We start from the raw sequence: 21,462 nt of genomic DNA on the forward strand, positions 1-21,462 counted from the left end.
TTTTAGCTATTATTAGTGTGATTTAAAAATTACCTAGAATTCATTTCCTGCCCAAAGAGTACGCACTGCTTGTTCTCTCTTCTGGACATACATGGTGCCAAATGTAGTGTAGAATCCTTTCATAGGAAAGCTTGTCAGAAACGCAAGTCACATTGCTAGAAAAATATCTGCATTTAGAATTCAACTTCAAAGACTCAGTTCAAAGAGTTCTGGTAAAAAATACAAAGGAAAACCAAGGTGTGTGGGGGGGTAAGAAGTATGGAACTGAGAAGTAAAGCACTCCAAAGTTTTATACTGCCAGTCTTAGTGAAAAACTAACATATAGCAGATCTTTAAATTTTAACCAGAGCCTCAATTTTATAATTAAAGAGTTTCAGTAATTACAGCACAAACCAGAAATCGGAGGACTAAGTTGAATTTTTAAGTAGTATCCTATTCCCTACGTGCAAGAACTTCTGAACACTGAACTGTGGCAGACAGAAAGTATATTCATTACATGCAGAAAAGAAATGTGGGTACTATGAGGATTGTATTGCAAATTAATACAAAATACAGCAGAAATAATAAAATAAATTATTTTACATTGGGGACTACTATTGCCAGGCATTTGAAGGAATGTTTTTATTTACATTTGCAGAGATGCTACAACCCAAGTGACACTAGAAATTCTTACAAAGCAGGATAAAATACTGTTACATATACATATAAAAAATAAAAAACCACTATGACATTCTGAAATTAAACCAAAAATATTTCTCATTCAACATATCTAGTTATGTTAAATCATATTACAACTCTATCAAAAGATAATTTGATACTTGTCCATTACTTATCAACCATAAAGTAAATAAATGAATTTATAAAACTCTCTGAAGAGTCAAAGGAAACCAAGATTCATACCTGTAAGGAAAGGGTGGTATTTCTGATCTGCTGACTCAAGTGATCCAGTCCCTTAGGACAAATGAATCATTCAGATCAGAAGCATTATTTTCATTTCTTTCAATGAAGAAAGCCATTTAACATATTATGCAAATTTTCATTTTCCTTTTCATGAGCGAGGGAAATATTAAGGAGATTCCACACAATACAGAGTAACTTATACAGTACTGAGGTTCTGCTTCATTAATTTACACAAAACCGTAAGAAAACCCCTCCAAATTTCAAGTAACATAGGCTGTTGGTAAAAGTTATACAGAACAAAAATTAGACTGAATGATAGTGCTAGTGACTTGTGCTTAAACTGGAGATAAGAGAGTTACTCCTTGACAATCCCAAATTTAACAGAATTGAGTTGAGGTTTATACAGAGGAAAACATGATCTGGATTTGTAGTCCTGTGCAGTTCTTGGATCATTTGGTGAAGAGTAAACATTTCAAACATCTTCTTATTACTTCTGCAAAAGATTTTACATACAATAGTTGTCAATTTAAAACTGAGAGGTTTCATCTAAACATTAAAACTTCCACAGAAAATGGTATTTTTAATGAAGAAAAATGTGCATTATATTGGTAGTTACATATAAGTCTTCTACATTGTGTATAATGTCTCTAAGCAGAAGGTTATAAATGCATGGTGAGAAAAATCTTGTCAAAACTCCCCAAAAAATATAATTTCACTTGAGTAAGTGAACATGTAGTATAATGAAAGCTCAAGGAAAGGCTATAACAGGGTTTCACACTCATGTGAAAAGTTTCTAAAAGCAACAAATGAAAAATTTTTAATTTTACTTTTAGTACCTTTCCAATGCAATTTATAGAATCACAGAATGGTTTGGGCTGGAAGTGACCTTAAAGATCATCTAATTCCAACCCCACCTGCTAGCAGAGAACATCCAGCATTGTCTATGGTGGAGCAAATAAACAGCAAAACAGAGATGAGTTTTTGCAAAAAGAGAAAAGTAAAAGTCCTTGAGTTTGCTGATCTAATCATAACTAACAGAATAATAGTAATAAAGAATTACTTTATTCTGGAGAGTTTTTGCAGTATCACACAGAGCTTTTCCAAAATCTGAGTATCTAGCTTAGAACTTCGAAGCAAAAGAGAGCAAGTTCGGAAGAAGGATTCATTACTGCAGGCTTCCAGGAAAGGCTGTGCAGAATCTGTAAAAGAAAACAATTAAAATCTATATTACACAGCTCAGTGCAGGGAAAAGTAAAATAGCTGTTAGATACATTTGAAGGGCTTTAAGTGCCTCATGTTGTGCAACTATTAGAAGCATGAAATAATCCAATTTATGCTGAGCATGTGATGCAAAACTCAGGTAAAACTAGGAACTGAAAAAAATGTCAGTTCCATAGAGTTCTGACATTTCCAACCCTTGTATTAAAACAAGGCCTATTCACTTGAGAACAAAGGAAAACAGGAAACAGAACAATTTTAAACTCAAATAAAAATTATCTTGAAAGTGCTTACTCAATGCTCATTTAGCATAGTTATTTCCTTTTGATCATGTGAGGGGAACATAGGCTGTGCAAAAAGACTCAGAAGGAAATACTTTAAGCTGCTGCAAATCACATGGACAGGGACAGTACATGTAGAAGCTAATGTGATACCTGAGAGCCTTTCATCGTCAAAATACTGTCACTGTACCCTTTTTCGAGACAGGCAAAATAACACTTGAAAGGTAAAGTAAGAGCTGGATAAGAACACTTCAATATATTTAAATACCAACAAAACTCCCTTAAAACAGTGGATGAGTTTTTAGATCACATTGAACATTTCCCTCTATCCTACTCCTCAAAATCAAATCACTTCTGAAAAAGGTTAAATCTGTTCCTTTGTTATGTCATTCTCAGTTCTGATTTTATAGTAAAAACAAAGAAAGTAAGTTACAGTTGATCCTTTTTGTTAAAATGAATAGTCTTTCACATAGCATAGGGCATTTGCATCAGCAGAATACACATTAGGAAAACATTTTAATGTTTGTATGTTAAAAATATTTTTTTATTTTGTGTGTTATACTTAATAAGAAATTGCACTATGCAAATTACAGCATAAACCAATAAACACAGACATGAAAAAATTCTTTGTACATATGCTGAATACTGTAATTTATAAATAGGACATCAAGATGCTTTTATCAGTACAGAGAGGACAGATGTATCTTTCGGTCAAAATTTTCCCTTGGTGCAAGGACATACAAATTACTAAATATAAGTAGTAGCCTTGGAGTGAATTCAAGGTTTTAATTTATTTCAGGATGCTTACTGATACAAAATGAAAAGAAATGCCACAGAAAAGCTGTTCAGAATAGGGACCAAAAAAAAAAAAAAAATCAACTAAATCAACTTGGCAATTAAAGTGAGCTTTAGAGCCTAAACAACTACTTGTCAACAAGGACCCAGTAATTCCTAGACCTTACTGTTAGGAAGAAGATCTTTCAAAACCTGTATTTTATGCTGCAGAAGGTATTATTTTTCAGAAATTGTGATATCAAAAACTCAGGGCTACCTGTCAATAACAGCAAGCAGAAAATCCTTACATGGGTTCAGAGAGTGTGCTCTGTTAACTGATACACAACTGACATACACTCAAGAGTCAGTGCTCTTTATTGAGCCACTGCTATCTATAACAGAACTTTGAAGTATTAAGTACACACAGCAGCATCTTAAACCTGGAAAAATAATTAACCCAGAAGTCACTTCTAGTATGATGCTATCCATAAGAAGAGGTGACAAAAACTATAAACAGAAATGGCAAATATGCAAAGCACAATGAATACAATCCTACTATCTTAACAGTACTTCATATCAAAGCACTTCCATCACTTAAGAGTGAGGTAAACACTTCTATACCAGTACCAAGAAGAGATAACCTTCCCTAAAGCAAGAAAAACCTAGAACTCAAATTATGTTATCACAACTTTATAGAAATTATATAGAACTACAACTTCAGAAATTCTTCTGTAGTTTGCTAGGGCTCCTACAAATGACCGCCTATTTGCAAGAAACAGGAATGGTCCTATCTATCTGCATTGCACCACTAACGAAATCTGTTTTAACAACAAAAACTTGAAACAGTATCTCTTACTTACAAAAGGTGAGAAAAGTGTAAATAAATGTGTAAGAACACTGACATTCAAAAAGTAAATTGAAAAGAAAGGATTTTCTTCTTTCCATTGCCCGTTAAAACAAAATGCTTTAGAAACCTCTCATTTTACACAAGTTCTGCATTAGCTGAATTCTGATTCATGAGAGATCTGAAATTAACAAGTCTGTTGGGATGAAGAGGGTGGTCCTACAATTTATTCCTATAAAACTCCTTAAGTAGTCATAAAATGCTTTCACAGTCATTTTCTGCAGGGCTAAACAAATACCATTTCAGCTGACCTGGAGAGTTCTTTGCTGCCTTGCTCTTACTGGTTCCTTATAAAAATATTTACTTTAAAAATAATAAATAGAGAGATGCTGTAAGAATGTTTTGACTATGAAGCTTATGAACCAATGTAAAAGATATGCATTAATTTTAAGACAGGATTTTTACTATGAAACAGAAGAGCCAAAGTAGAAATATTTTTTTAAAGTTTGCAAAGTTCAATTATGTGTCCTGGTTTCAGCTGTAACACTTATCTTTCTTCCTAGTAGCTGGTGCAGTGTTGTGTTTTGGCTTTAGTCTGGGAACAATGCTGATAACACACTGATGTTTTAGTTGTTTCTAAGTAATGCTTACTCCAATCAAGGGACTTTTCAGTTTCATGCTCTGCCAGTGAGAAGGGGCACAGGAAGCTGGGAGGAAGCAGAGACAGGACATCTGACCCGAACTAGCCAAAGGGGTATTCCCACACTACAGCACATCATGCCCAGTATATAAACTGGGGGAGTTACCTGGAAGGCCCAGATCACTGCTCCAGTCAGGCTGGGTATAGGTCGGTGGGTGGGGAGCAATTGCACTGTGCATCACTTGGGTTTTCTGAGCTTTCATTTCTTCTCTTGCTTCCCATTATTATTGTTGTTGCTATTGGTATTCTTTCTATTATCACTATATTTTACTTTATTTTAGTTATTAAACTGTTCTTATCTCAACCCATGGGGTTTACATTCTTTTGATTCTCCTCCCCATCCCGCCCAGAGGAGGAAAGGGTGAGTGAACAGCTGCACGGTACTGAGTTACCGGCTGGGTTTAAAACACGACAATGTGAAAGCAAACTGATAAAGGCACACATTTAAAAGACACATGTTCTGTACACTGTTTATATATTCATTTCATATAAGCTTTTGGAGAACATATTCTAAGTAATCAGAAAATGTACAAAATAAGCATATAATTTAAATGCATGTCTAGGTGATGAGCTAAAAGAATCTAAGCTTTACATTTTAAATATTTTGGTGCATTTTTAAGTATTCTAGATCTGCACAGATTTTGTTTTTATTAACTATTTTAGAAAAACTAAATTGGAGTACATCCTGACAGGACTTTGGCACAACTTAATCTGCAAAAGCCTTGCCAGTATCCTTAATAAAATTGCAGCCTGTTGTAGCTGCATTAGCTTAACTTGATTGGTAGGCTGCAATGAACAATAAGCAATTTATCAATGGTGACAGAATTCATCTGAAATTTACCCTCAAAGTAATCAGTCATTCACAGCATAAAATCTCACCAGCTATAGTCAACTGGAAAATTCTGTTTTACACCAAAAGCTAAACCCCTCGGAAAATGAAGACTGTCCAGAATGCCAACTCTAAGTTCGTATTTTAACAAATTAGTGATTACAATTTTGCATCATTTCTAATTGCATGAGGATCTGCCAGGAGAATGGAGAACAGGTGACAGCAATGCAAGTGAGTCACACACTACTGTCTGCTAGCATGGAAAAGTTAACTAACAACTATGCATCACAGCAGAAACACTTAAAAGAAAGCAGTAATATCACATGTTGCTAATAACCAACTGTCTATAATACAGTCACCTGTACGACTTGAACCATTTGCTGAATTTAACTTTTTTTCCTATAATCAATAACCAGGATGATCAAGTGCCAGTGATTAAAGCACTATGGAGATAGGGTGACATTCCATTCAGCACAAGGCACCTCAAATGCAGATGTTTACATGGTGACCCTGAATTAAGGGAGCCCAAGCAGCAGGGTCACCCAGTATGTGTTGACCTCAGTATGATCCGAATTACTCTTAAGTTTCCTACAGTATGCAAGATATTAATGCAGACATGAGACAGGACGTATGGGAGACGAATATCATTCTCGAATGGCAGCTAAAGGTTACACCCACCAAAAAATTATGAAAAAATAAAAATAAAAATCACAGGAATACTTATGTGACAAGACATGTTCAGAATGAAAAGAGCCTACAAGGAGGGACCTCTGACTTGGAGGTCAGAAACTATCTTTATGGTAATAAGGACAGTACGAAAAGTCAGTGCAGACCTCAGTAAGAAACAAGAAGTTCTCCCAGTCATATACGTAAAAAAAGGTAGCAAGGTCATCTCACCAACCAGATCCATTAGAGATAAGCTGCAGGTGCAGCACACCAATGTTTGAGATATGGTGTGCTAGCAAGGTCCTTTGGTCTACTGTCTCAGGGGAAGCAAGGGATGGAGAACCATGTGTCAGCAAAGACACAAGGGTTACTGATGAATTAGAAACTACACATCAATAGAAGTGCCCAGGAATAGTTATGCAGGAATTATGGCTTCCACTGCAAAAAGGTGGTGGCATCAATAGCTCAACTGAAGTGCACCTACACCAGTGCATGCAGCATGTGCAATAAATAGGAGGAGCTGGAAGCCACTGTGCAGCAGGAAAATTATGAAATAGCTGCCATGATGGAAACATGGTGGGATGACTCCCACAAGTGGAGTGCTGCAATAGGTGGTTATAAACTCTTCAGAAGAGATAGGCAAAGAAGGATAAGCCATGGGGTAGCCCTCTATATTAGGGCTACCTGACACAGAGGGCTAGAGCTTGATGATGGTGACAATGGGGTTGAGTAGTTTATGGCTAAGAATCAGGGGGAAGGACAAGACAGACATCATGGGAGTCTGTTACAGACCACCCAACCAGGATAAAGAGGCAGAGTGAAATATTCTATAAGCAGGTGAGAGAAGTCTGTCACTAACCCTTGTTTTCGTAGGGAATTTCCACTTCCCAGACGTCTCCTGGAAGTACAATAAAGCAAACTGTCCAGAAGGCTCCTACAGTGTGTGGAAGAAAACCTGCTGACACAGCTGGTGAGGGAGCCAACTGTAGGAGGTGTCCCACTGGACCTGCTGTTTGTGAACAAAGGACTTGTGGGTGATGTGATGGCTGGAGGCTGTCTTGGGCACAGAGAATACAAAATGATAGAATTTTCAATTCTTGGAGAAGTAAGGAGAGGGTCAGCAGAACTGCTGCCTTAGGCTTCCAGGAGGCAGACTCTGGCCTTGTTGACAGAGTCGCAGTGGAGGCAGTCCTGAAGGGCAAAGGAGTCCAGGATGGCTGGACATTCTTCAAGAAAGGAAATCTCAAAGGCACAGCAGCAGGCTGTCACTGTCCCCATGTGCAGAAAGATGAGCTGGTGGGGAAGACTGGCCTGGCAGAACAGAGAGCTTTGGCTGGAACTCAGGAAAAAAGAAGAGAGTTTATGACCTTTATAAGAAGGGGCAGGCCACTCAGCAGGTCTACAAGGATGTCATGAGGTTATGCAGGCAGAAAATTAGAAGGGACAAAACCCAACTAGAACTTAACCAGGTTGCTGCCATGAAAAATAATCAAAAATGTTTCTATAAATATATTGCAAGAAAAACAGGGCTAAGGAAAATATTCATCTTTTATTGGATGTGGGAGGAAACATAGCGACAAAGGCTGAGGAAAAGGCTGATGTACTTAATGCCCATTTTGTCTCAGTCTGTCCTCCTGGGCTGGAAGACAGGGAGCAGAATGAAGTCCCCATAATCCAAGGGAAAATGGTCAGTGACTGCTACACCACTTGGACACACACAATTATCAGGGGCCAAGTGGGATCCACCCAAGGGTACTGAGGGAGCTGATGGAAGTGCTCGCCAAGCCACTTTCCATCATTAATCAGCAGTCCTGGCTGACTAAGTTGGTCCCAGCTGACCAAGTTGGTCCCAGCTAACTGGAGGTTAGCAAATGTGATGCCCATCTACCAGAAGGGCTAAAAGGAAGAGATTGGGAACTCCACGCCTATCAGTCTGATCACAGTGCCGAAAAAGGTTATGGAGCAGATCACCTTGAGTGATCACCATCATAAGGCATGTAGAGGACAACACATATTATATTGGAGAATATGGCAGTTAGTAAAAGGACTGAAAGGTGTGTAGCTTATGAAAGTGGCTAAAAGCAAAACAAAATACTTTGCCTTGAGAAGTGAATTTTAAATACTGATTCTTTAATTGTGCTTATGTCATGTATTAATTAATGACTGTGGCATGGAAACAGCAGTAGTCAAATGAAATTCCATCTTGGAATTGCTCATTTAGGTAACAGGTATAAAATAAATGAAAAACAGAATTATCTTTCTTGCTGGAATAGTAGAAGCGTAAAGACAACACACTAAGAAGCAACTAACATTTTTCCTGTAAAATCACTGATTAGAAACATGAGAGGATGAAAACTTTTGGTGTGCTGATTGAACTCAGTATGTCTGTGAGCAACCAACATGGTCTAACCTTTAAAGACCGATTCTAATGAGGCCTGAGAGAAAAACCCACCATTTCACAAGTAACCTAGGTAGCATTATAAATTGAAGCTATGCAGTATTATGGGTTACTTTGCTCAAGAAACTACAAAAAGCCTAATGAACTACCAGAATTACTGAAGGAATCACAACTCTCTTACAGAGACACCTAAAGGAACTTTGTTCTAACACTTTCTGTCAGATCTTGCCTGCCTTGTTTCCTCTGCTCTTGTATCTCCACACCTGTAATAACCAGCTCAGAACTAAGCACAGTATTTCAAAGTCAGTGACAAAGTCTAGTAAGAAAGACTTTGAATAAATAAATGTAACCTGGCATAACCTGTGATTCTGTAAGGTCAGATCGCAAGCAAGCGTGTAAAGTCCGAACTCTGAAAATGCATCGATGTTACTCAAACTGTACAAATTGTACTATATACTTAAAAAAAAAGCCTTTATGAAATTATTTCAATTATGACACTGTTCTAAATTCACCTTGAAAAGTCAGCTACTAAGTATAGTAGTTCTGCTAGTCAATACAAAATAAAAACAACAAAAACGTGTACAAACTTTTGGTGTATTTGCTTGCTTTCAGCAAATATATAGGTTGGTCCTAACATTATCACAGGCTGTATGTAACAGACGTATTAATAGAGATATTTATCTGTGGTTAAAATATTAAACAGACATCTATTAATCCAACATAATTATTCACTGTTTTCAGAAGAATGAGTAAAAAAATTACAGAGGTAAGACAGGATAATAGAGGAAGGATTTCCCTTTAAATGGTTTGTATTTCAATGTTTATCCCACATAAGCTGTAAACCATTCCATTTGCTATAGCTTCAAACACAGTTCCTCAGGATAATTTCACATCTGCCTTTCACACAAGTGAGGGGGAATCCTACCTTAGTACGGCTATTTACAGACTTGACATTTTTACCCTTTCAGTACTGCAGAATAAGCTCATTTGAAAAGTTTCAATCCTGCAAAGTACCCAGTAAACAGAATATGCTGAAAAATACATTAAAGTTTTAATCTCTTTAAGCATACAGGCATTTTTTACTTCATACCTTCACCGCTTGTACTCTTTAAAGTCCCAAAATGCAAAGACTCAAGGGAAAAAAAGAAAGAGTAGGTTTGGGTTTCCCTAATAGATTCCAACCACTGATTTTTAGAAGCACTTGATCAGTGTGAACTGTAGAATACCTAGCATTAGTCACGGAAGCATCCCAACATGAAGCAAGAGGGAGAGTGTCCGTATATGCAGTTCACATTAAAAGATTCGTAGTATCACAGAATGGTTTGGGTTGGAAGGGACCTTAAATTCAATTTACAAGTAAGTAATTACAACTTCTTGCTATGGAGACATTTTTTTTATCTCCACTGGCTTAACTCCCTTGTAAAAAGAGTAAATCTGGACACAGACTTGGTTATCCATGCCAATAATATTTTCTTCTAAAAAAAAAAATTATAAGTAAGGTTCAGTTAATGTTTAAATACAGCTCACTTCTGCGGTTACTAAAACTCTTAAGCAATGTTAATATGGTTAAGAAATCATACTTAAGCCCTATGAGAATACATCCTAGAGTGAACATGAGAGTCATTTAGAGATTTTTTTTTCCAATATGCACTTGTGCATTTGTAAATAAGCACACATTAATGCAAAATATTCTCTCTATAAAACAGAAGTAAGCTTGAAGACAAAATAAACATAAGGTTTATTTAAAGCAAAGGCCAGTGCTTTATAATGTCTAATGAGCAAATTTTGATTTCCTTTAATGACCATAAGGTTGGGAAAGGGGAATGTACTAATCTACATGATAGAAGTTAGCCATCACTGCAGGAGGAATTTAAGACATACTGGTTTTGTGCAAAATTGCAAAGGGTGAAACTGAGGAAGGCAGCGCTGCACTTGATATCAGATTTGAGATAGCAGATAGCAGATCTCAAATCAAGCATGAATCAGACCACAGCTCAACAGAGGTATTTTTGATAGGTGACTATAAATTCACTATATCCTTTGGAACCCTTTTAACTGATTCACAGGTAAAAAAAAAACAACACAGGAAGTTGCATAAGAAGTGAGATGACAGGAACAACAGTATTCAACAAGACTGTATATGACATATATTCAACTACAGGGTGATTTAAAACTAATGATGTGGTGTTCTTCAACACCCACAGAGCAAATTTTCTTCCTGACGTCATGCTATTTATTACTAGCTTGTTTCCAGAAAATGTTTCATGTCTGGCATCCAGGAATTCTCTTGAACAGAGTGCTGCAACTACTGTCCTAGAAACAAGATCTGCTGGTAAAAGAAATCTGTAGTCTTGGGAAGAGAACTCGGTATAGGAAGAGAACTTGGGTATGAAGATACTCTGGAAGCCACTGGCGTCATACTGTAAAAATTTGGATGATTTAAAGGAACTAGTAATTTATTTATTAAATTAATTTCAATAGTAAATCAAGTGGGAAATGGTAAGAGTTTTGTTAAGCAATAAATACATTATAAGCAATAGATACATTATAAGCTAATATGTTTTGCTCCCAAAATTTCAAAGGCAGTCAAAGCACTACATTTGTGGAGATCTATCACCAAGCACATTCAGAGTTTATCAAGAAACTAAATCTATTTTCTGTGACAGTACTATCAGAGATAGTTTTGTTCTTACTTCTATCTTTAGACAGGTTCATAGCTTAAAGATGGGACTAAAAACCAAACATCATGGCTTGGTAGCCTGCTTTCCTTAACTAAGGTAAGAAAATCTTTGGTACCAAAATCTTTCATCCCTGTAAAAAGAGGAGGAATGTATATCTTCCCCTTTTATGCAATGGGATGAAAGAAAGCTGCCTTTACAGACCACTCATTAGTTTCAAAGATCAAAAGAAGGATCAAGTTGAATCTTATGGCACTCATCTCAAGCCCCAGATTCAAGCAAAATACCACTACCATTAAAAATACCCTGAAGGACTTGCTTTTACTCAATCTTTCTAGCAAAGGAAAGATAGGAATCCTTCAAAAAACAAACATGGATTGAAATCCCAGTAATGGGTATGGAGAGTCAAATAAGAGACTGAAAATGATAAACCTGAACTGGCATTCATCTCATCTTACCATGAAAAAGAAACAATAACGATAGACAGCTACAGTGAAAATATAGCTAAACCGCTGCTTCAATGCTGTGTTTCACTTGTATCAGCTACTGGAAAGGACATTTAAAACAGAAGGCTGGACAGGTTGAAATGGACCAACTTATGCACCATTATGGACATTTGTAGGTAAAAGTATTAGAATGTAGTAAGAGAAAAGGGATAAGATACCTTTGTTGGGCTGATTTTCTATTGTCAGGTTCATAACAAGCTGTTAACTCTTCCAAATGTGGAATTTAAAATCAACCTATTGCTTCCACTGAAGATAGACTAAACCAGCTAGATTTAAACTTAGGTCACTGAGCTCATGTGAAGGAAAAGAATCACTCCAGCATGCAAAAGGCAGGAAATAAAACATAAGTTATTTAAAATTATATTTTGTATCCTAAAAAATACCTGCAACTCAATTTCAGCTACTTATAAAGTTTCTAGCTTAGGTTAAATGAAGCAAGTATTTACTAACAGAAAGCAAATGGTTAGGGTAAAAACTCACTCAACTGCAAAGTTTCTTTCCTCAAACATATTATCACCAAAAGAAGTGAACAGAATCCACAGAAGTAGTGGAAGATGTAAAAGCCAAAGTTACAAGCCTATTATAGCATGGACATAAACTGAAAGTTCTCTTGTACCAGTAAGATGGCACAACAGTAAGACTGTTCATTTTAATTTGCCATTAAGATCTTGTACATTGATAGAAAGCAGATGACACCAGTGCCTCAACTCTTGCATTTGACATCGTATTTTCAGTAACTGAATGCCTCATCAGCACTGTCAATGTTGTATGAACTCACAATGGAAACTTGGATCTTGAACCCATTGTACCACATCTACTCTAAAGCCAAAAGCAATGATACTGACCTAAAATCTGAAAACATGCACACCAAAAGCAAATCTGTCAATGGGCTTAAGCAGTACTGCAGACTGTTACAATTTTTAGCAACAGAAATATTCATCTTAGACTAGTAGGTACTTTCATCATATGCAGCTTAAGTAATTTTCCTTAATATATGAGGGAAATCTAAGTTTCATTTCTGGAACATGAGCAAGATGCTTCTTACAGGGAAGAGAACCTGCATGAGGACCTCAGACAGGCCTGGACTATACAGAATCATTGGCATTCATTGCTTACAATAACAGAAGGTACATGCAGTTGCAGGGAAGAGTAGTACAACACAGTAGTTATTTCACACCTGATTCACACCTTTCAACCTGGCCAGCTGAAATTTTAATCTTTAAAAATACTTAAAAAAAAAACAAAAAATTTTTTTCCAACATAACTTCAAATAATTTCAGCTCTAAAAGTAATATTTTTGAACAAATATTTGAATACTCCAATTGAAAATTATTGCAAAAAGTTGAAAGAATGCCTGTGACTGCATATCTTACATGACCAAAATATGAGAGACTAGATTTTGTCTCCCTTTGGTCAGACACTGTCTTTTGGGGTAATAATATTGCATATTTTAATATATGGCCAACTACCTACAACTTTAAGGCTACACACCAATACAGCATTAAAAACATAAATTCCTGTTTTAATCTAACACAGCAAGCTCTCTAAATATTCACTGCCACCTTCTAGTTTGTCTTTTAATGACTTTTTGATAGGACGCTTATATAGGAATGAAAATATTGAATTCCAACCAACAGCACTACTCATTGCTAACAATTTCCTGCAACACACTATGTAATGGAAAAGAGCAGAACATGCCTGTAACTACTGTACTAGCTATTTATTCTACTAAAGAGATAAGGCCCTGCATAAGGCTTTATATCCAGTTGCCGAGAAATAAATTCTCAATCAAATGTCAATTGAATTAAACATTACTCCTCCCTTCCCTGATTTCACATATAATACATCTTCTCTGAGAAGCAACAAGGCAAAATGTGAGTCACGATGTATCTCCATTATTCTTGAAGCTTCAGTTATTTAGTATATCACAACAACTACTGCTAGGTAACAGAAGATGTACTGTTATTTATTGGCATTACCCAAAGTAATATCAGACACCATCCACCTTGCTCAGCTTACTTTTGTGCATACAACTACCTCTTTCCTAGTCACTTTAACCAATCATAGTTATGACTATTAGGAAGAATACTTCAGTGTAAGACCACACACTAACTATATGTCCGAAGAAGAGACTGCAAGGAAGATTAAAACTTTAATATTTCTGCCATTCACATCAGTACAAAATGGCTTCTTAACTCAATGCTATTCCATCCCAAGTCAAACATGCTTGCTATTTTTAGCACTAGAATGCCTGGTGACAAAATACTTCCAGAATAACAACGTATATTTTAAAAATAGCAGCAGCCCCATCCCCTTTTCTGTTTTAGAAGACAGTGAGTAATTCCTACCTTAAAAAAAAACCTACCCAAACCAGTCAGAAGGTTTATTCAACATGGCACTGGAATGCCTCACTACCTTCATATGCTCATCCAGTTGTTTATCAACTGATTCTTAGCCTGTATCACTTGGAAAAGTGCTGTGACAAAACGAGATTATAAAACCTTTACAGGGTGACAGCACAGTAAAATTCAGCAAAACATGACCATCTCTTCCAAAAAGGCAATTTCCAATTATCAGAAACTGAAAAATGATTGGGGATGAGCTGCTCATCAAACTAGAAAAAGAAATTAAATAAAGCCTATTTTTTATCTCCACCTGCTGGCAGGTTTTCATGATATGGCTTCCTTGGCACAGCCTGACTTCAAAGAAAAACATCTGCAAGGTAATTCAGTGGAATAAATGGAAAAGCCAACCTAAAAATAGCAATGAAAAATTTCACATCAATAAATAGAAAGCAACCAGGACAAAATATAAAGCATAGGCACTCCAAGGAAAAAGAAAAGACACGACAACTCAGAAGCATATTTTATGTCTCTGATGAATTTACATGATACAAACAAATTCTAATACTAGATTAGAATATTTACACAGAAGAATTCTGTTATTTTTCACACTGTATTTCTGCTTACCTTACCTGTTTTCACAATTATTTTATTTTTATTTTTATTAATTATCCAACTTTACCAGATTCTGTGGTCATCTGAAGTAATCCATCAAGAGCAATGGAAAGCAGACCTCTACTGGATACTTTTAAGTGACTTAATATAATAGGCACACACTGGTATTCCAAAAATAAGGCCTTCCCTTCATCTGTCTTCAAGTCTGTTCGAAGGGAATCAAATGCCTGAGCCAGGTAATCCACTGTAAGACATCAGAATAAAGGCAATAAAACTCCTATAATATAGCACCATTAAGCAATATGTGAACAACTATCCTGAAAGTTACTGTTTCAGTAACTCTCGGCAAGTTAAATGGCTGAAAATATTAAATTTTATTTTCATTTAAAGACATCATCTGCTTGTTTTTATTCCCTAACATTTTATTGTGAGGAAAAAGACAATCTACAACTCGTATGTTGAAGAAAAATATGCTTACAAATTGCTTAAGAGAAAATGACAAGCTTGCATAGTTTGAGACTATGTTAGCATCAACATCTGTGAAACTTCTATTAAAGGAGTTAAGGGCTGATTTGTCTGAAGAAGAGCGATTAATTTCATAAATCATGTAATGGTTAGGATTGGAAAGGACCTTAAGATCATCTAGTTCCAACCCCCCTGCCATGGGCAGGGATGCCTCACATTAGACCATGCTGCCTAAGAGCAACTACTCCAATTCCTTCCTATAAAAGCTGTAGTTTAAGCTTCAGTGTACACATTTTATAGACCCATCCACTGTGGAGTGCACTAAATTATATGCGGAATGTAGATTAAGTGAACCAATCCAATTTTCTTAATTTCCTATGTCAGATCTTTCTTAGTATCTTGGAACAGCATTGATCATCTGGAGCGCAGAAAATTAAGAAAACAATGTATTCTGTAGCAAAAGCTTAACTACAGTGCCATCTGCTGGATACGGACTCTGAAGGAAATGGGATCTATGTTCAAAACGAATGTGCTACTTTCTCACTAGATCATTAGTGCCATGTAGTCACAGTGATCAAAATTCATACAGTGATAGTCGACATATGTTTAACAATGAAACTTATTTTCCATGTTATAGAAGATAGCAGTAAAAAGCAACCATGAGAAACTAAACTAATTCATTCTAATCAAGAGCATTCATCTGCTTAGGTTAAGTCTCTGCAATAAATATTTTTTGTCTTGCAATTCTTTTTTATCATTTTTATCAAACGTTTCTAGAAATTCGAGTCCCAATTTAAGAGTAATTATCACGGTTCACCAAAATATCTTGACTGACATAGTTTCCTCTGACAGCTAAAATATTGCATTTGTTCATTAATGATGTCAAGGGTGGATTTCCACCATGTTTATATCTGGTATCTACTGTAGAAATACTGCACAGGTCAGTTAAGCATAAAGGCATACTCATCTGCTCAACCATCTAATTCAGAAATATGACTTCTATGAACAAGAACACTGCTCATTACCTATGGATTTAAAATCTTTGGCACCCCTGTTTAGTGTCACTCACTATGCCACAGATTGAAGCAATTTTGTGGTGTAGATCTCTGCTGTCTAAGAAATGGCCCAAAATTCATAATATATTTCATGCAAGAGACTGAAAAAAAAGATCAGATGCCAAAGCAGGCCCTGGATTTTGACATTAGGGCATGGTTTTCAAGGATTACACCTTGAAAATTCACATCTCTGTAACCTGTCTCCATTTCTTTGTTTGACTAGCAGAGGGGGATATGTTAGTAGTAACAACATTTTAAAATAGAAACCATTCTGATTAAAAGAGCAAAAATAGAATCAGTGAATAATTTAATTTGGAGTCAGTTTGCTCAGTCGTAACCCCACTTAAAACTACTTGCTATCAAAATGATCTGTGCTTTCAAAATGTCTTTGAAAAGGGAAAAATAAGTGGTTAGCATCATAAACAGTTGGAAAAAGGTTATAGATACATTAATTCTTATGCTATCCCTGTAAAGCTTATTCTTGCAGAAAATCCCAATTATGCAGCACCACAGTACTCCTAAGTAGCTCCAGGTAGACAACAATCACCTCTTACACCTGCTTTTGATGGTATATAATTAGTGTTTTCTGCCTGACTTCCATAAAAGGATCTGCAACACCTCGCTTCCTATTTCCTTTGAACAGAGAAAAGACTTCATAACTGAAGGCAGCAGTTAACAAATCAGCTGAGAGAACAGTTACTCTATTATTTGAGATACATTTTCCACAGCTTTTTCTCACCCTGTCCTGACACAATCTGACTCTTGTTAACTCATTATGTCACTTTGAAACCTTTACCTTCTCTCTCTCCCATGAGGCAGGGAAGACCCAAATTTCCTCTGTTTTATTGCCAACAGAAAATTATGTAAATTCTAAGTGGAGAATCCTACTTTATTATTATACTCATCTGCGAATGTGAAAAGTGGAAGGATCCTGGGAACAAAGTGGAAAAAAAAACCCTCACGGTGAAAGGAGTTGTACACCCTGTGATCCCCAACCCCTCATTACTTTTTAATTAATAAAAGGCAGAAGTGTGAGCTGAAAATGATGTAGCTGTTTCAGATACAATAATCCTCAACAGGCATTGAAGGCTGTTGGGACTATATTGCTTACAAATGTATTTGTTGTTTTTTTTCTCCTCAAAGATATAAATGCACAAAAAAATCAAGTGTTTATACAGTCAGAAGCTCAACTTGGTAATATATGACAATTATATTTTGCAGTTAGCATTCAGAGGGGACTTATCAACTCTGCAGCTTTTATGCTGATGACTATTTTTGCACAGGTGAACAGAACTGTTTTATAGCAATCATTTAAGCCTTTATTGAATTGAAAAAATTATGTCAAAAAAGAAAAATAATAAAAGAAGTCAAAGTAAGACATTCTTTGGGATTATTCATCAAATCTACAGATTTAAGAATTAAGAACCTTCAAGCATAATTCAGATTATGTATTAGGGCTAAAGTTTTTAAAGAAGTCATATATAAATTAGAAATAGGGAAGAATGTTTAAATGATCAAAGTTAATCTATCAGTTATTAAAATATCTCTATAAATCAGACTGATTTAAGGTCTTTCTTCTCTGGGTTCTGACAGAGAAGTATATAGTAATCTCTATGTCAAAAGGATAAGGAAGGAAAGCATTAAAAATCTGAGTTTGTGCCTCTTCTCATAGTGTGCTCAACATCTAGAGCTAACAAGAAACGGTCAATTTTTGTCATCATTTTAACAAAAATCTTTTAGTCTTTTCAGACAGCATCTGTTTTCAAAGAAGGCTCCACTGACAAGATTTGCTACAGCATTTTAAAAACTGCACAAGCAAAGTAACCTGTCATGACCTGAAGAAGACAATATTTTCAGGACTGTGTTATCTCCTGACCTTGTTTGCTTTCGCCTTGTTAACAAACTATTACATTACTATGCTACATCAACATAGGAATTTTGGAATAATTTGGATAAAAAGGCCATTTGACAGTTTGGCTTTGAAGTCTAAACCATTTTAATTTAAATAGAACATGGTGCCTTTGGAAATGAATCTATTTAACAGTGAAATCTGAAAGGACAATTGCATCAAGAACTGCCAGTTTCATAGAGCAGCAGTTTTCTATATAGATAATATTTTATGGATAGCCATTTGCAGTGCCAGACTTGGTAGGAGAAGAGGGGAGCAGCAGACAGGTAAAGGCTGGAGTTTGGACTGTATACTAAACCAGACCAAAGGACAAAGCAATTTCAGGAAATACAGAATCATAGAATTGTTAGGGTTGGAAAGGACCTTAAGATCACCTAGTTCCAACCCCCCTGCCATGGGCAGGGATACCTCACACTAAACCATCTCACCCAAGGCCTTGTCCAACCTGGTCTTGAGCGCTGCCAGAGATGGAGCATTCAGAACCTCCCTGGGCAACCTATCCCAGGGCCTCAACACCCTAACAGGAAAGAATTTTCTCCCTATATCCAATCTAAACTTCCCCTGTTTAAGTTTGAACCTGTTACCCCTTGTCCTGTCACTACAGTCCCTAATGAATAGTCCCTCTCCAGCATCCTTATAGGCCCCCTTCAGATACTGGAAGGCTGCTATAAGGTCTCCACACAGCCTTCTCTTCTCCAGGCTGAACAGCCCCAACTTTCTCAGCCTGTCTTCATACGGGAGGTGCTCCAGTCTCCTGATCATCCTCATGGCCCTCCTCTGGACTTGTTCCAACAGTTCCATGTCCTTTTTATGTTGTATCACACACAATTCGATTCAACAACTACCATCCACTACACGAGTGGCTTTCTCTGTGTCATTAAATATACATAAGAAATACCTATGAACATGCAATTTATCTATAAAGATAACTAATATGTCAGAAAAAACACTTGGCACTGCAGATGACCAGCCTTTCAGGGATAGGTAAACAACTGTGCAAAATCCATTATTTAGTTTATAGAAGAGCAACTAGCTTTGTGTATCAATGCAACAAAGATCTTGTTAAACCAATTGCTGCTGCAGTGACAGTTTTACAGAATTACCAACATCTCTTTTCCCCTTCTTCAGAAACGTTGGTCTGACAAGAAGTTGCTGTATTAAAAGGAACATGCAAATTTCAACGTTAAATGATTAATAGCAAGATTCCTACTTGTTTCCAATATATTTTGCTTCACAAACTAGTAAAATTCAAGCAAACCCACTTTTCACTAATAGAGCATAGTAGACTCTACAGTATCACCAAAACATTTTTTTGTCCAGGCACATGACTGAAATAAACATTTAAAAAAGTAGAACTTACCTTGTGTCACTGTTTTAAGCACAATTAAAGTTGAGAGAAATCTCAAAGGCATACAGGAACTCTTAAAAAAAGCTGCCAATTTTGATTTACTCTCTGTAGACTGTTCAGAAGAACTGTCTGGGTTTCCCTTAATTACTATGCCTTTGAAAATATCTTCACCAAGTCTCCTCATTGTTGATGTCATTGCTGCATGCTGTTTCAAAAAATGCAGAGTTGGAGTAACCATTAAAACATATTAAAATCCTGTGTACTATATAGAGATATATATGTTTCCCTAATGATTAAATATTAGGTAGCAAATTGTCTGACCACATATTGGAATATAATCTGTACGGGATATACTACTTCGTGTTACAAAAGCAGCTGAACAACATTATCATGTATCATATCAACATATGCTTCATAATGAGACTAGTTAATGAGGGCCCCTGACACACTGATATTATTTAGGTTGCCTCTGGTTCCAGAATAAGCTCATCTTCAGCCTACTCTATTTTATAAGGCTGCCTGAAATCATATCCTTTAAAAGCATTTACAGAATCATGGTCTAATCACAAACCTTAAGAACATTCTGCAGCTCAGATCTATTAGCCTTTTCATCATAAACTATACAGAAATATGACTTCAGAATCAAACATCACAATATGCTATTTTAAAATACCGTTTCTTATTAGCAATAAAACCAACAGCTCATTATTCTACTAAATTTAAACTCAAGATGTTCACAAGATTTCGTACCTTTGCTTTAGCAAGAGCACTATTGAAAGAAAGCATTGTGCCCTATACTGGTTCTCTACAGTATGTCGACTGTCTTTTCCTTTATTATACTGCTAGATCTTTTCTTACAGCAGTCTAGTCAGAGAATAAGGAGTGTCTAGAGGTTAGACACTGAACAGAGAACATGAAAATCGAAATTACTTCCCAGCTTTGTCACACACTTACTCCATCACTTTCCACAAATTCCACGCATAAAGCGAACCTGAAAAGTCTTTTCTAATGCAGAAGTTTTGTAAATACATATGTAAAAATAGAATTTCCGAGATGCTTAGACACCACTTAAGAGATCAACTACTTAAGAAAATTCTGTTTAGATACACAATGCAAAACCTAAAATTAGCTTGAAAAAGAATTTATTTTTTCACTTGCCATCTATCTGTGACAAACACTGTCAATTTATGCTTTGTAAAGACAGCACAGGCTTTCTATATATACTACCTGAAAGCATCCACTTTTCATAGGTACTTAAAACAAAAACTCTATTAATATCTTCTATGAATTTAAGTTAAAAAAATCCCAACATACTGCAAGAGGACTATTTATCTTACCTGAATACCACTGTCTAACTGTCTTATAGACCAGTAAATAAATTTAATTACAGGCATGTGTAGTTTGGAATTCACAAATGGCATCCACTGGAGTTGCTCAGTAGCTATAGGCAGAAGCTACAAAAATATACAGAAGTAAAATTACATGCAGTGTATGAAACTAATGTATAAGTGAAAAACAAATAAAGAGAACTCACAACTGTCTCTTGGAGTTGAACAGGTTACATATGCAAATACTCACTGGCCAGATCCAGTACATGTAACAGAATTGCACACAAACAGAGATTTCAAATTTTACACAGGTTTACATGCAGTAGTAAAAAAAAAAAAAAAAATTTTATATGCTCAACCTTGGTAAATCCAATCTCAGTGGTTATAAATCTTTAATATAATTAAGAAAAAACAGTAAAAGAAGATTTTCCAAACACCATACTGATTTCCAAAGCTTGGTATCCCCAGAAAGAAAACAATAAAAGTGTTAAAAGTATAGCATAGTATCACCATTTATCAGTTATAAATTGAAACTTATATATCTAATATAGGCATCAAAATATTTTAAGTTAAACTTCTTCATCATCTTAGGAAAAAGGAACTACA

The 21,462-nt window shown here is 36.0% G+C and overlaps 1 protein-coding gene across 5 annotated transcripts in view; it reads right to left on the bottom strand.

Moving 5' to 3' along the window:
- Nucleotides 1-750: 750 nt before the first annotated feature.
- Nucleotides 751-21,462, bottom strand: part of CCDC138 (coiled-coil domain containing 138) — a 30,752-nt gene continuing 10,040 nt past the window's right edge. For all 5 annotated transcript variants that reach the window (XM_057422323.1, XM_057422324.1, XM_057422322.1 and 2 more), the window contains 5 exons: nucleotides 20,866-20,982; nucleotides 19,541-19,733; nucleotides 14,819-14,995; nucleotides 1,961-2,099; nucleotides 751-1,393 (listed from right to left, as the gene is read on the bottom strand). In XM_057422323.1, the coding sequence (XP_057278306.1) occupies nucleotides 1,222-1,393; nucleotides 1,961-2,099; nucleotides 14,819-14,995; nucleotides 19,541-19,733; nucleotides 20,866-20,982 (798 nt within the window). In that variant the 3' untranslated portion in view covers nucleotides 751-1,221. The remainder of the gene's footprint in view (nucleotides 1,394-1,960; nucleotides 2,100-14,818; nucleotides 14,996-19,540; nucleotides 19,734-20,865; nucleotides 20,983-21,462) is intronic.

The sequence above is a fragment of the Pezoporus wallicus genome, unplaced genomic scaffold (assembly GCF_028554395.1).
Source record: "Pezoporus wallicus isolate ANWC-B61680 ecotype Strahan unplaced genomic scaffold, APGP_CSIRO_Pwel_v1 contig_5785, whole genome shotgun sequence".
In the NCBI taxonomy this organism is placed as follows: Eukaryota; Metazoa; Chordata; class Aves; order Psittaciformes; family Psittacidae; genus Pezoporus; species Pezoporus wallicus.